Consider the following 16,916-nt stretch of genomic DNA (forward strand, 5'->3'; position numbering starts at 1 on the left):
GAAAGTCGCCCTTGGAGATTTGCACCCACATTTCTAGTGGAGTGCTGGCCCTCCCTATTGTTTTGTACTTGTTAGAATTTAGCGTCTGTTTCGTTGACCTATTGTACAGCTCTGCTGAGTATGTTGGCGCTATATAAATAATGGTAACTTTTCACAATGTTCCTTTTCACTATGTGAAAGGTCAATGCTGTCATAACTCCTCCTAGCCGCTAGATGGCAGCGGGCTCCGGCGCGTGGAACCCTTGGCCTCTATCACTTGACAGCCATAGCAACGGCCTGAAGCTGCCCGTGTCCCCGGAGCAGGATCGCAGTGCGCATGCGTGCTGTCCGCGCCACCTTCAGCCTGTGTCAGCAGATCGAGGCAGGCTCGGGTGCAGCGTGCTGGGCAGGCAGTGAACGGGCAGGCCGGCGGGGGACAGGCAGGTAGTGAGCGGCGGGATGATGAAGATGCTGCAGCTGGTGGCGGCAGTGAGCGCCCTGTGCTGGGGCTGGAGCCGGGGCTCGGATGATATCGTGGTGGGCTGCGGGGGGTTTGTCAAGTCGGAGGTGGACATTAACTACTCCCTGATCGAGGTGGGTGTCCGTGCCAGGCCCCGGGGGGCCACTCGGGAGATCCCCCTCCCTGATCCGGGACAGGAACAGGCCGCACGCCCCATTCATTCACTGCCTACACTGCCCTTTGACCCCCATGTCTCCCATTACAATCCATGTCTGCCCCTGCCATGGTCTATTCATAGGGGGGGACTCACAAATATAGCATTTTCTAGTTTGTAGGACTACAACTCCCACAATGCTCGGTCAGCCTTCAAGCTGTCAAAGCAGCATGGAAGTTGTAGTACTTCACCCTCACCTACATTTATAGCTAACCTTGTTTTATTGAGCCATTAACTATATGATATGATTCGATAAGTATATGAATGATGTGAGCAGCTCCAGCAAATAAAGGAAGTTTGTGGCAATAAGAAATGCTATATAACAGGGGGTAAGAAGGTTTTGGCACCGCAGATATTGTAGACTACATCTCCCTTTGATGTGCTTCCTGCTTTTTGGTTGTAAGAGCATTATGGGTGATGTAGTCCACTAAAATCTGTAGTGCAGAAGGTTGCCTAACCTTGCCATAGAAGGTGTGATTTGTGTTGCTATTGGGCTCTAATCACTTCTGGTTCTTCTTTGAAGGACACATGTACTATTTAGCTTGTACTCTTTGTAGAACATCTGCAGAATATGTTGGATTTATATAAATAGAAATATTAAATACACTAATTAAAACAAGGCATCACAGAGTTGTTACAAAATGTCTTTCAAAAGTTTATCTCTGCACGCCATTTAATAGGATATGGAGTTGATTAGATTTACACAGTGAGAATTCCACATTACTTTTGTTTTTATAAAGAATCTTTTTTTACCACAAAAAACATGTTTTAAATTATTATCGAATATTAATCAAATGTTGTTTTCTTACATTATAGATTAAGTTATATACAAAACAAGGCACTCTGAAATATCAGACTGATTGTGCACCGAACAACGGTTACTTCATGATTCCTCTTTATGATAAGGTGAGTGGCCACTATTAGTTTTCTCTAATAACCAGCTTGTGGTTAAAGGAACCACGAAGGTTGAAGTTAATTCTTTCTCTTTAATACACTTTATTGAAAATGCTTTAAAAATCTATGAAAAAGATACTCATCCCTTCTGACTTTTTTGCACTTGCCATGACAGCTCAGGCATTGCTGCAATCTGTGCAGAGTTTGTGGCAGACCAGGAAGTGACTCAGCCATCATGGTGTGCACCCTTATTTTTCCATGTCAGTGCCATGGTCACCCCAATAATGTATGCACAACTGTGTTTTACTTACACAACAGGATTTTCTAGAAGTTCTACATCAGTTGTGAGCTTTCCACAATACTGCCCATTGTGCGCATGAGGAAGATTTGGTTCCTATTAGCACAAGAAAGGATGCAGGGTTGCCTCCCGTTACCACATTGCGAGATTGAAGGCCATAGTGTAACCCAGTGAGCACTTCACTGACTTTACTTCTGTCTCAATATTATGGAAAGTGTAGAAATGACAGACCGTCATGGACAAACCAAGATGTAAAGATTTATGTTAAAGTGGCTGAGTAGTGTCTAATGACTATGTATTTTATCCCTCACACACCATATTTTAATAAAATAAGCTGGCCTTAGTTCTGTGCCCCTCACCCATTACATAACTACTCTATGTGCATATTTTTGTTGCTGCTGACTTGACTTCTTTCATTGCAGTCTCTCATTCAGCCCTTATGGTAAAACAGCCCTGCTATGGAGATAAGCATTTGGGCGCCATGTTTAATTTCTGGATTCTCTCACATGCCCAGTGCCTGATATTTTTCGAGACTTGGTTTAAGTGCAATTCTGCAGATGTGCCCATCCCTGATTAATGTTAAAAACAAATCTGTGTCACTCAGGGCTTTAGAGAGATTTGTCAGATGGCTATACAGAAACATGCACGATTAGGCAAAAACATAAATAGGCGTAACTAGACACAATTGACCTCCACAATGCGTACATTGTGTTGATATCCTTGTTTTGCACTATTTTGGCAAAAATATGAAACTGTTTTGGAGCAATGAGTTTAATGAGCATTGAATTGCAGTGCACATTGATTTTTAGAAATAAACAATTTTACGCTAGATCTCTTTATTTTACTTCCACATTAATACCTAGGGCCACACCAGACTATAAATAGCAGACGTCATACATCAAGTTAGGATGCAGATGTAAAACATACCTCTCCAAAACTGGCTAGGATATAGAACTAAATAATAATACACCGATAATTGTTTAAAATAAAAAAGGATTACTTTATTTTTGTTTCGTTAACTATAATTTTTTTTTTTTTTTTTTTTTTAAATAGATCATTGCTATAGTATGGCATGCAATACACACACATCAATGTAGGCCTACTGTTCATAAATAAAGAAAACTCTCATAATGTTTATTGCATATAGTCATATGCAGCTGTCAAATAAGTCAAAATAAATACATGTTAAACAATTAACACTAGTCTGCTAATAAGTGTTACCGTCTTACAGCCTTTTGTTTGCAGGTGTTTATAGAAATATAAACATGTATTTATTTCAACTTATATGACCGATGCAAATGGCTGTATACAATATGTGAATTTGCTTTTATTAGGAACTATACTCCTGAATGGCTGTATGCTATGCGGATTGTCTATATTTTTCATCAGCGTTTAATTTTTATTCTTTATGTGACAAAAATAAAGTAATACTTTTTGTAATGTTTATTAGTGTGCGGTTTTATGATTTATTTCTCTTCAATTTACTGATTTAGGCCTCAATTTTAATCTTTAATGGATTTGAATGTAAACATTTTTTTACAAAATATTTAAATATCAAAAAGTTATTTCTAAAATAAATAAATCAATATTTAAAGTATTAATTTTTTTTAATGATTACATTTTAATAGTGTACCCAAAAATATTAAATCAATTCAAAAGCTTATTCAAAAAAATATTAAATTGATCTTAACTTAATCAGCTGATTCTACATGTAGTTGTTAGTCTGGAATATCCATATAATAAAACCTGACTGGGAGGGATTTTGACCATAATTTCTAACCCTTTCTTGAAGCTAAATATGTAGGCTGTTTCAGAATTGTGTATTTGTAGGGCATCCTTACCAGATCTCTTGGTACTGCCTTATGTTTTGTGGAAGGATGAATGGAAGTATATGAAAGATGCACTGTATAAAAGCATAAAGTACAAAGAAAATAATTGTAGTGAGTTAGGCACATGGAAAGGGAGGTGGCTAGAACGACCGTTTAATGCCTTGCACTTGTCGGGTGGTATGGTATCATTTATTATACAATAGTTCTTAAATCATGTTTTTTCTAGTGAGTTAAAGTGGAGCTGTCACATCTGATTGCAACCAGATAGTTAATTGAATGTTGTCTGGCTTTGCTGTTTAATTTAATTTTTTTTAACTGTTATTCATTTATATAACATGCTGAGGGTAGAGTGTAAATTTGATTTACCCTTACATAGATGGGATACCAGAGTGCGCATGTGCTTGTATGATATTTCTGTGCATGTGTCTAATCGTGCCTGATGGTGTTGAACTCACACAGAGCGTGTAAGTACTACATTGATTTAGATTTATTTTTTTCTTAAACCTCTGCAGTACTACTTACCCCCTAGTAACCGAGAAAATATCAGATAAAGAGAAATAATGAAAGTTCTGTTTTAATGAACATTATTGGTTTATTCACTAAACTATTAATTGTAGGGAATATTAAACAATTGCTATAGTAATGCCTAAACACCATTGTTTAATGATTAGCCCCCTGTGTTTTAATTGGGGGGGCAAGTGATGGGAGCATACATGGATAGAGGATTGAGGGGAACAGATATTGGATTAGATAACTATATGCAGAATAGGAAAGCCTTCATTTTAGGAGAGAAGAAGATCCCATGTAGATAGATTTGCGGGGGGAGTGGGGGGCGGAGGGGAAGGATATGAATTTATGCGGTTGAGGAAAAAGGAGTGCTATGGTTGTATGCCAAAATAAAAAGAATGGGATAAATAGAATAGGTCAAGATGAATGTAAAAATAAAGGGGATGAGGATTGAAAGTTGGAAAAAGGACAAGATAGAACACACAGCACTGAAGCATGATCTAGGACAAAGAGTGGTTGTTATAGAGTAAAATCACAGCCTAGTAGATGGATCTCCATATTGGGGATGCCAGGTAATTGGAGGAGAGGCTTGATGGGTATATAAGATTAGATTAAAACATGGAACAAGCCAAGTGGAAGATCAAGTATCAATTTATGTTGTGCAGAAGCAACTAAGTAGACGTAATGCTGGAAAGTCACTTTTATAATTGCAATTGATCATCTTAGAACGTACAAACATTATATTATGTGTAATAGTGCAACTGCTTCTTTGATGTTCATGGCTGTGAAAGTTATTGCATTTCCTTCAAGCAGCTATTGATGTGTCTTTGTTTTTTCAGGGGGACTTTGTGCTTAAGATCGAGCCTCCCCTAGGCTGGAGTTTTGGTAAGTATCTGTTTCTTCACAGTAATAGCTGCTGTCAACTCCTACGGGGTTGATGTGTATATGTTTTTTCATTCCCAGAACTCTCCTATTTGCATTAGTTAGATATCATCAAAAACTACCTGGGGACCGCAGGTGTGCAACATCCTCCTTCTACAATCGTGTTGCCTTTTACTAAATGTGGATTAGTTTGCTGATGTATGAGTGCTAATCGCAAAACATATATCGTTATATCATAATTATAATATACACAGCATGGTATAATGATTAAAACCTGCTACACAAGCAGCAAAGAAATGTGTCTCCTTTCCTGCTTTATTTCTGGCAGTATTGTAGGCCTGTTGACAATGTTACCTCTTTACACATTGGAATATCTGATATTCATGTTCATTTTAATGAATTTTTTTTATATCTACCCAATATCTTTTCCTTTGCTCTTTTAATTAGAAACAGTATTTCTTTATTGTATAAACCATCCTCATTAAATTTGAAAGGGATTTATTTGTGTTTAACTGTTGGCTTCAAAGAAACCGCAAAATCCAAGGTGTGTGTTTTTTGTTTTTTTTTCATTTTGTTTTTTAATGTAGTTTTATTTTTGAGACAAAGTGACAAAATCCATTGTATTTGCTTGTTTGTGTGCAGCACCTACAATACTGGCCCTTGAACATGTTGATTCACCATTATTGAGCGCCAGTTTTTAGTAATATACGCAGAAGTGGTACATGCACAATGGAACATTCATCACTGCATACCAATTTAACCATTTCACTGCCATAGGACTGTATATCACCACTATCACTGTGAAAGTTAAAACAACGTATTTCTATAAACCTTTTAATCCGGATTGCACCTTTTCATCTGGAAATTATTATAGGATCCAGAACTGTAATTTTAAAATATTGTTTTTCTTTTTCTACATAACTTATGAATGCATGAATTGTATATGTTTTTCTTAATGACTTTTTTAAATAACGAATGTTACTTAATTCTTTTATTATAGAGCCTACAAGTGTCCCTCTACATGTGGATGGAGTGAACGATATTTGCACTAAAGGAGGAGATGTTAATTTTGTTTTTACGGGCTTCATGGTTAACGGAAAGGTAATTCAGGCAAACTACATTTTAGTAATCCTAATTTCAGTACAGGAAATTCCAGTCCATGTGATTTTGGTCCCTTTTTCATCTACTTTTTTAACACTTTGTTTGAAAATGCAAACCTACACACAAGGGTTCGACGGATTATCGGTTTTGCCTATATTCCAATATTTTTTAATTTTAAGTATCGGCCAATAATCACTGACAATACCTATAATGAATGCGTAGGCCGGCGCATCCATAAGGGGTGGGGGTAATAAGGAACACTATGGGACTGGGGGTGGTAAGGAACACTATATGGGAGGTTGGAAAAGAACACTATATAGGAGGTTGGAAAAGAACACTATATGGGAGGTTGGAAAAGAACACTATATGGGAGGTTGGAAAAGAACACTATAGGGGAGGTTGGAAAAGAACACTATAGGGGAGGTTGGAAAAGAACACTATAGGGGAGGTTGAAAAAGAACACTATAGGGGAGGTTGGAAAAGAACACTATAGGGGAGGTTGGAAAAGAACACTATAGGGGAGGTTGGAAAAGAACACTATAGGGGAGGTTGGAAAAGAACACTATAGGGGAGGTTGGAAAAGAACACTATAGGGGAGGTTGGAAAAGAACACTTTTTGCAAAAAAAAAATATGATAAATATACAGAATATTGGTAAGCGATCGGTCTGAAAGTTCACAGATTATCTGTATCGGCTCTAAAAAATTAATATCGGTCGATCTCTACTACACACTCCCAATCGACTGACACGTGATACTTGCTCCAGATAAGTGACAAAGTATCATTATACAGTGACTTGCTCGGGGGGGGGGGGGGGGAGAAATGAACGCTGAATAAGGAAAATGGCTGTGTGAGCTCATTTCATGAGGGCCCTTATCTCCTCCTGATCCTGTCAAACTTGTTTTGCCACTTCTGCTTTTGTCATGTTGCACAAATCCAAAGAGGATGTTGGTTTATAAATTATAATGTATGTTCATGGACAATCCCATGTGCAAACTAGTGTATGAAAATCATGCAAAAAAATATACCAAATGATACCGCACTCAATAGAATAGATATAACTGAATATAAGTTTATTAGCAAAAATGCACTAAGGACAAATGTAAGCTATCTTATATAAAGACAAGCGAACACCATATATTTAAATATGAAAAATATCTTATCCACTATACTATAAAGTGCAAAATTTCACATCATTATGGTTCCTAAATGAACATTTATAAAATACAAACATTAATGCCTGTTTCAAAATCCTCTGCACAGAATAAACCACATGGTCCAGCAAAACAACAGACTGTACATAAGGGTATTGAGTTGTGTGAGACAAAATCCTGGTAATGTACATCAAAGTTAAAAAAATAGGGATCCCAGAACAAAACTGATTGTTGGGGGGGAAAAAAGGGTCATGGACTGATCTCACCCATGGGTTTGGCTGGGAGGCCTCCTGTTTGCTCCAGATGGATATATTCTTCTGTAATGTGTCCCAAGTGTTCGCTTTAGAAACTCCCCCCTGGAATTCATTTTTAATACATTTATATTCAGTTAAATCTATTCTATTGAGTGCGGTATCATTTGGTATATTTTTTTTTGTATAATATTATTGAGGGTCTGTGGAGGTGACCTTGATACCTATTGTGATTGAGTGCAAGTACTACTTGTGGTTTTTTTTTTGTATGAAAATCATGGTTTAATTGTGATCTGCACAGTTAGCCAATCATTGCTATCCTGTATTTGATGTCTAATCTGAAAGGTGATTTCAACATTACCTCAGCCACAATATAGGAGCAGAGGACAACATTAGGTGACGGGAGAACCCTGAGCTTTGTCGGTCCACTTAAATAGTTTGACAGAAACAACAGAGACGACACCCAAAAACTGCTAGTAACGTAACTATTACAATGAGCTGCAGTGGTCATGGTGCTTAGAATACTGCTTTGATGCATAACTTGCTGGCATGAGGTGTTTAAGCACTAGAGTGTAATAACAGAACATATGATTCTTTTAAGCACCATAACAATTATAGGTCTTGTAGTGATTATTGTTTAAGCAGTCTTTGGGTGCCATTCTCCCCCTTCTTTTACTATTATTCGTTCATTGTTTGACAAAAAATACATCTCTCCCCGCATTCAAAGCCCAGGCTCTTTTTGTTTTGTTTTTTCTAAAACTTGCAGCCTATCATTGTCATTGAAGGTGGGGTGTATCATGCAGAAGAGGCCAGGTACTAAGTATCAGAATATGCCAGGTTTTAGTCAATGTGCATTGAACGAGGTACCAAGGTGTGCTTGCCCTGTTTTAGCTGTTTGTTACTCTATATTCTTCGAGGCTACAATGTGTTAAAATCACAGGAGGTCTGCTGTTTCTCAGTTACTGGTATCATCATATCTAGAAGCTCAGATGATACCATTGGCCCAAGTATCTTGGATATGGTTTTACCATCTAATGTATGTTCAGATACATAAAACTAAACATCTTCACTATGTCTACAGCATACATTACTTTGAGATGCAATGCTGTTAATGAGCAGGACTACAGAATAACATGGTTACTGAGTCTTTCTGTATCAAATGATCACTATATGTGTTTGTATATAAAATATATTGCATGGGACATGTACAGTATACTTTTACATGCGTATGTGGTCTACCATCTGTTGTAATACACCAAACCTAAAGGGAGGGAAGCAGTCACAAACATATATCATTATATACATATTAAATGCATGCTGAATTAACATTTCTAGAGTGAGATGTTATGATCTCTTGCTGTCTGTTCCAGGTATTGAGTAGAAATCAGAATCTGGGGCCTGGGGGTGTTCAGGTTGCCTTGAGACGAACTGGAAGTGGAGTGAATTTTCAAACCACAGTTACTCAAACAGGAGGAAAGTAAGTTATTTGATTGAAGACCAACTTTATATTCCAAATACTCATCCATCATAATATTTAAAGCTCTTATTTCTACAAATTAAGGCAGGTTTTACCCAGTTGTAGCCTGTTAAAAAAAACTTAATGTCTTGTCCTTAGTTAAGCCATCAAAAGCCAGACACTTTTCCTTAATTGCATTAGAAATGCTACTGGCTAATTATGAATACTACTAATGAACACCTTTTTTCTGGTTCTAGGTTTGTGTTCTATAAGGTGCTCCCCGGAGAATATGAAATAATTGCTTCCCATCAGAATTGGGTTTTAAAAGAGGTATGTATATAAATAGGTTTTCAGTGTGAACATGTTTTGTTGTTGTTGTGTTATTCCTTTGACAATGACATTTGTGGTCTATAAATTAAGTCTGTATCATGATTTAGCTTTCATTTGGTATTAGAATAGTATTTAAAAGCTATTTAAAAGATGCAGTCAGTGGGTATACTGCACATATTATTTCAATAGACCTGTAATAAGTGAAAAAAAACTAAATGCTAAACAGGGTTATTCACTAAAGTGAGAATTGTCTGAAATTCAAAGTGTTATCAAATTAAAGACTAGAATAGCTGGATTGGAATGTTTTTTTTCTAAATAAACTAAGCTTCCAGTTTAGCTATATTTGTCTAAAATTTGAAATTCACGTTGAATTCCTGACAATTCTTCCTTTGATGAATAACCCTGAAATACTCTTCATTGTTTACAGTTTGACTTCTAAATGTTCCTCTTGCCAACAAATCTCTAGTCACTGCTTGCCCTCTACCTTCCAGTCAGGTGTTTTCCCAACTGTTAAGCTGTATTGGAATATTGTATTTTCCTGTTAACCCTGCACTGCATGGGTTTATGAGTAATGTGCAACTGAATTAAGTTACAAAATTGTCTCTTATTTTATTGTGATACAAAGTTATATATATCCGTAAAGAAACCTAATGGCGAGTACTACAGCAGGTCTGAGCTACTCAGGGGATTTTAGGAAATGTACAATCCTATGTTCCCTTTTAGGTCCTGGAGCATGCAGAGCTCTAGTCCTGACCGGGGCTATCCTCCGCTTGTTCATCAATAGTAAAACTCAGGAACAGGATACTACCAAGTAAATAGCCCGCCTCCTCTCCAGTAATTGGACAACACACAGTTCTGGAAGTACAACTGAACTTTATTCTGACACACACTGCTTTTAAGCACTGGCCTCTAGTATGGGTTATACACATCAAGAACACAGGGGTTTCTTCTCAAGAGCCTTTGTGTTTGAGAGATAATTGAACTCAAATTAGGATACCTCGATTTTATCTCAAATACAGAAACTTACGCACATATTTTAAAATACCCCCAAAATACATGAAAATAATACAGGAACCCACAAAAATCATATCCCCGAATAGCTCTGATCTGAGACGCCCAAAATATCAAAAAATCGCTCAGATTGGTTCGGTAGAACGAAATTGCTATTCAAGTAAAGTTTTGACCAACAGTTCCAGAGGATTGGGAAGGATGGCCGGTCGACTTTCAGGGGTTCCTGTGCGAAATCCGAACGCTCCCCCTATCTTTTCTGCCGAACATCGTTCGTTTAGGTGGTCGGGAAATAGAATGGGCAGCAGTACAAACTCTGCCCGGGTTCGTGTACTCGCGTGGGCCGAAAACTGTTACAGGCGTTCGACCGTGTACCGCTGCCTGTGTTCAGGAGACAAAATGGCCGCCATGCACAGACCACATGCTTACGGTTATACGAATGGCGATCCCAGGGAGAGCACTCGAGCCAGTATGTTGATGGTTAACAACCAGGGGAGGTCGGTGTTCAAGGAGGTATAAAAAGGGGTGGGGGGATCACACACCAGTAATTTAGGAGACAAACAAGGGTGCACGGCCAACCGAACACAAGGGAATGGAGTCTGCTACAGTGTTCTCTCTTAAATGGTGGCTGCATTTACAGTGTAGCTGTGGGTATAAAGTTTTCTCCTCCAGCCTTTATTTCCAATTGCCCTTTTTTTAAGTAGATAGGTGCCAGTGGCTTTGGTGTTTATTTTTGGGTTTGCAAAATGAAAAATTCTGTTGCATCAAAAAATTGAAAAACTTTTTGTTTTTCGATGAGATGTGTTGGGCAAATTTTCTTCTTGTAGTGTACCTTTAAGAAAGAAAGCCATATTAACTGATGGTATACTACATAGTTCTTTGGTACACTTCAAAGCATATTCTTAGCACCAAAACTACTCCTTCTCAAGGGACACAGCAATGTTTACAAGTTGTTGACGCATATCTAGTGGCTGTCAGAGAGAATGACACTAGAGGTGCTTCTTAATTGAAAGCCTCACTTTTATTGAAGGACTTCACATTTAGCATCATCATGTCCAGTGTGATGTTGCCGAACAATGTGAGTGCTTCTTATAAAGGAGCATTGGGTTCAGTGTATCTCTGAGAAGCATTCCATTGGGGAGCTTGATGATTACTGCAAAAGGTGCCACGTGCAATCAATGTTTTTCTATGGGAATGTTTGGATAAGAGGAACTATCTGGTAAAGTCTGTTCTGACACCAGATTACCAATGAGTAAACACAGTATTTATTTTTGATTTTAACATTTAAAATGGGCGACCCATTATCTAAAAAAATAAATAAAATAATATATTTAATTCTAACCTTAGAAACACGATATCATTAGTAATACATGTTTATATTCCTAACATTATAGTGTTACATAGGCTGAAAAGAGACCCGTGTCCATCAAGTTCAGCCTTCCTGACATCTGTTTTTTTCCTGTTGATCCAAAAGAAGGCAAAAAAAAATAGTTGGAAGCCCTTCCAATTTTGCAACAAACTAGAAAAAAAATGGTGTAGCGGCCACCTGGATAAGAACACGGGTTATGCTGCCAAGGATGTCCTTTTTTCCCTCTCTGGAACTCTGAGGGTGCCAGATTCAGTGATATAGCTGCTTTAGTGATTTATAGCTGGCAAGTGTTTAAAGCTCTGGAGTGATTATAGCTTTCCTTCACAGACATTAGCCGAGACTTAATGCTGGGAGTGAACTGGTTTAATGGATCATGGTACAGGCAATTTAAACACAGATCCCTAGCAGGGAGTCTCCATACAGTTACATACAAACTCCTCCCTGGTTTCCCTGTATCTGGGAGAAATGTGAGTGTACTTTTACTTAAACTAATTATCTCACAGGCATAGAGGTACAATGTTCAAAACACACACCATATTACAAGGTACCCCCACAAGTCCTATATCCCGAATAACCTGGATCTGAGCGCCCAACATATCCAAATAGCGCTCAGATGCCAGTAACACAGTCTAATCGCCACTGGGGTAAAACTTTGACCAACCGCACACGTGGCACCTGCCCAAAATAGGTTGGTCTCTTTCGGGAGTCCAAAAACAAATAAAGCATTGACCAGATTCTCTGACTCCTAGGTTGCGATTTGTTCGCCTAGTTCGTGCGATCAATCCTACCGAAGAGCACTCTTCTGGGGTGTAAGGAAACGAAAGCAGGCGAGGATGGAAGTTCAGCGGTGTTCACGAGTTAGTCTGTCCGATTTCAGTTCCATGCACTCGACGACTGAACACCGCTGCCTGCTTTCGTACGACAAGATGGCCTCCAACTCATTTTCCTAGTGTTCGTCTATGCGAATGGCGGCCACCCAGCAGAACACTTGTATTAATGAGGTGCGAACCGATTATGGAGGTGTCAATGAGGTTAACAAGCTCCAAGGTGGGCTGAGTACGGGAGGTATAACAAAGGGAATTTGTGGGTTTGTTCAGTTACTGAACTGGAATGAGGAAATCATGCAAACAAAGTATTGTTAGTGATGGGGTGTTCTGTCACAAATGGCAGTCAGATTTATTCTTGGATCAAGAAGCTATTTCCCTACAGTTGAAAAATGATATCATTGAATATTATGTTTTTGCAATTATGCATCTAGTTGCTGTTTAAGCATCTGCTAAAATCACTTCTTCAGGCAGAGAATTCCACATCCTTATTGTTCTTTCAGTATTGTTGGGCCACCACACAAGTACCAGTGGGCCAGTCTTACTGCTTTGCTCTGTCTCTCCGGCTGATGATCTTATCCAATCCATTTAGGGAAGCATTGAGAGGCTAGTACCTATGCCCTGCAAATCACAGCGTTCACTCCACTTAGTATTTCCTCACAGGGATGCATTGAGTCAGTGTCTGAGTAACAGCCACTAGACCCGTTATACGGCAACAGTGTAAACATAGGAAACTATATATATATATATATATATATATATATATATATATATATATATATATATATACCCTTCCAGTATTAAATATTTAAAGTAATTTGTCACTATAAAATGCTTATCATGTTTTACCTTTTTTTGTGTGTAGGCAACAACGGAAGTGCAAGTGACAAATTCCAATGCCCAAGCTCTAAATCCTCTAATTGTTGCCGGTTATGATGTATTGGGTTCCGTTCGCAGCGATGGTGAACCAATGAAGGGCGTTATGTTTTTGCTCTTTTCCTCATCCATCAACAAAGAGGTAGTGATCTATAACGTTAACACATGCTCAAAGTTTACATGCCTTACTATCATTAGGACTTTAATGCATATCTTGTGTTGATTGCCATTGAGGGAGTGGAGGATCCTATGAAATCATTGGTGTAATACAGAAGGCACAAATCAAAGTATACAGCCATATGTGAGTGAACAAAGCTTATAGTGTTTCCTGATAAGAAGCACCTTGAGTGAGTTAATCTTGTGTCATTACAGAGGAAAAATTGCTACGGGTTTCTCTAATTGAATGCTCTCAAATCTAACTCAAAATGTCAGGCAGGTTTGCTCTGCATGAGAAATACTACAACCCAAGACACTGCAATTTGTATTTATTTATTCTTTTAAAGGAAATCATGTATTAAGTTCCATTCGTTTTGATTTCCGAATATTTTTCTTTTCCTTTTAGTGTTGCACAATAAAATCAGTTATATTTGGTAAGCAGGCTAGGTGCTGCATAAAAAAGGGGAATGCTTGCACTTGGTTTTCATATGATCAGTTGAAATGCTAACAGATGTGCTTTAGTGACGCACATAAGAAGAAAATGGGTTCCTACTTGCCAGAGTGAAGCCGTCCTTGAAATGTAGAATAGGTGACACAAGATTATTCTTCAAATAACAGCTCCCCTCTTCATTGGGACAACCCTGCTCCAATAAAGCTATAGAAGGAGGCTGAGGTTGGGATACTACAGTAACTGAAAACAAATTACCCAAAATGTTTGTGCTTTTGTATGTCCTTCATTAAATTCTATCAGCACTGAGGTGTACGTGCATTCTTGTGCTTTTTCCTTTTTTTTTGTTTCTATTTTTGCTGATCCATTTCTATTTTTGCTTTTATATTCTAAATGTCACACATTTTACAATATGTTGCAGTACCACTTAGAATAGAGCACCAAGATTTCTGCTGAATCCCACTATTCCCTGTATGCACATTTTACTAGAGCCCAACTATCATTGCATATCTGTTTATTGAGCTTATTGTTTATGAAGATGTGCAGTTGTTTAACGTGATGTGTACTGTTGACTAACGACATCCTAGCTGCCATCCCCTTTTCATTTACAACAAATTGTCTGCAAATTGTAATTCTGGGATTTTTCTTCTTATGTAAGTTGACACATTTTTCAAACATGATTTCTGTCTTGTGTGGTTCTAAAATATCTATTCTGCTTTCATTACTGTAGGATATATTGGGCTGTGATTTAGCTCCTGTTGACGGCTTTCAGGGAAAAGATGAATCCCTGTCATACCTGTGTTATGTTACATCCCGAGAAGATGGAGTGTTTACATTCTCCTCCTTACCCAGCGGGGATTACAGTGTGGTATGAGAAAAGAACTATCCTCTACACATATTCCTGTCTATCTTGTACTTTACAAAGTGCTTGTCTCAGCACATTTTCTAATGAACCATCTGCTTTTCAGCTCAGATTGGCCTGCTAATCTTCTCTTATCTTGAGCTAACCAAAGGAAGCTTTCTTGGTTAAAGCCACCAACAAGGTGTTGGATTGATCACAATAATCTGTATTTTACACTTCAGAACAGAAGTACTTTATAATTAAGTAGCTCCTTGTGAGCATTTATTTTTCAGAATTTGATGTCTCTTCATTTTAGTTAAAGGGAAACAAAGTCACCAGAACAACTACAGCTGGTTGTATTTGTTCTGGTGAGTAGAATCATAGCCTTCAGGCTTTTTGCAGTAAACACTGTTTTTCAGAGAAAAGTAAGTGTGTACATTACAGCCTAGGGGAAACCTCCACTGGATACTCCTCAGATGGCTACTAGAGGTGCTTTCTGGGACAGTGATGCACAGTGAGCAGCACTGCCATTCAGTGTATCCACCTTCTGCATGCAGACACTGAACTTTCTTCATAAAAATGAATTGATTCAATGCATATCTATGAGGAGATGCTGATTGGCCAGGGCTGTTTTTGACTTTGTTATGACTTTGCCCCTGATCTGCCTATTTGTCAGTCTCAGCCAATCCAAAGCTTTCCTATGGGAAAGCATTGTGATTGGCTCTGATGATCATCTGATAATGTCAACCAAGGAGGCAGACCAGGGTCAGAGCCAGCACCAGCAGACTGGAATAAATGTAAGATTTGACTATATTTAGGGGGACCAGGGGGCTAGATTATGTTTTTAAAACTATTGCTTTTTTTCCTTTAAATGATCTTGGGGTGTAAGCTAGGGACTTATGAAAGTATTTCAAAAATTGGGCAGACTAGATGGGGCGAATGATTATTATCTGCTGTCACATTCTATGTTTCTAATTCTGCTTCTTCAGCCTTGCAAATAAAAACAACATTGAGAAATGGCACTGTTTACATTTTGCAGTCCCTACACTTCTAGTAGCTGTCAGACTAAAACTAGACTTCAGTGATTGAATTGGTTCTATGTATGGTATCAACAGGCAAAGTATGCTGACATTTGAGTGGATTATGCACATCTAATGCTTTTCTACGTGAAACATTGGATTGGATGGAGATTATGAAGCTTGATGATCTCACAGGCGGAGGAATTAGACTACAGTGAGGAGACTACACAGGAAAAAAAATGGGAATTGGGGGCACACCCAGAACATGCATTTCTAAGCAGCGGTGCTGCCGTAAAGACCAAAACAAATACCAAAAACAGTTAAAGGAACAGCGCACACACAAACAAAAACACAACTTTGCATTTTATCAGGCTACTTAAAATCACCTATATCAGCAAATAAATCTGGGGATTCGGTTCCACCATATGACCATATTGTGTTAATCCAACCACTAAGTCACATTATCTCAATATCGGCAAAACTATGTTTTTGTTTGTATGTGCGCTGTTCCTTTAACTGTACTTTAGTGAGGAGTCTGTCCTGCAGCTACGTTTACTGGTTTCTAAAGGGTTTTATTTTCTTGAAGGGAAACTCTAACTTTAGAAATACATACACATATTTCTAAGGTTTATTACTAGCATATTTAGATTTAAGGTTCCCCCTATATAATGAAAATCAAATGGTTAAACTTGCATGCGCTGCCCATTTTGCCTCTGGTTCTGCCCACGGCTGAGACCATTAAAGATAATTATCTTAGCCATTCCAATGTTTTTCTATAGACAATCATTGGGGGGGCTGCTACACATGTGCGGCAATCACCAGTCAGCACCTCCTCATATGGATGCATTATACCAAAGCATCTCTATGGGGAGCATCTTCATGCTGAATGTAAAGATGCAAGACATCGGTCCTGCAAACACTGCAGGACCATAATAAGAAGCACCTCTAGTTACTGCCAGAATGATGGCCATTAGAGGTGTCCGTTGGGACAAATGTAAACACTGCCACAGAAAGGGCAGTG

The 16,916-nt window shown here is 38.3% G+C and overlaps 1 protein-coding gene across 1 annotated transcript in view; it reads left to right on the forward strand.

The window, feature by feature from the left end:
- The first annotated feature begins 330 nt into the window (after positions 1 to 330).
- The window catches only part of LOC134571750 (BOS complex subunit NOMO3-like), a 50,796-nt gene continuing 34,210 nt past the window's right edge, over positions 331 to 16,916 (forward strand). Inside the window, exons 1-8 of the mRNA XM_063430320.1 lie at positions 331 to 573; positions 1,470 to 1,559; positions 5,021 to 5,066; positions 6,064 to 6,164; positions 8,939 to 9,045; positions 9,282 to 9,354; positions 13,421 to 13,573; positions 14,766 to 14,903. Of these exons, the coding sequence (XP_063286390.1) occupies positions 439 to 573; positions 1,470 to 1,559; positions 5,021 to 5,066; positions 6,064 to 6,164; positions 8,939 to 9,045; positions 9,282 to 9,354; positions 13,421 to 13,573; positions 14,766 to 14,903 (843 nt within the window). The 5' untranslated portion in view covers positions 331 to 438. The remainder of the gene's footprint in view (positions 574 to 1,469; positions 1,560 to 5,020; positions 5,067 to 6,063; positions 6,165 to 8,938; positions 9,046 to 9,281; positions 9,355 to 13,420; positions 13,574 to 14,765; positions 14,904 to 16,916) is intronic.

This window comes from Pelobates fuscus, chromosome 8 (genome assembly GCF_036172605.1).
Source record: "Pelobates fuscus isolate aPelFus1 chromosome 8, aPelFus1.pri, whole genome shotgun sequence".
Lineage (NCBI taxonomy): Eukaryota > Metazoa > Chordata > Amphibia > Anura > Pelobatidae > Pelobates > Pelobates fuscus.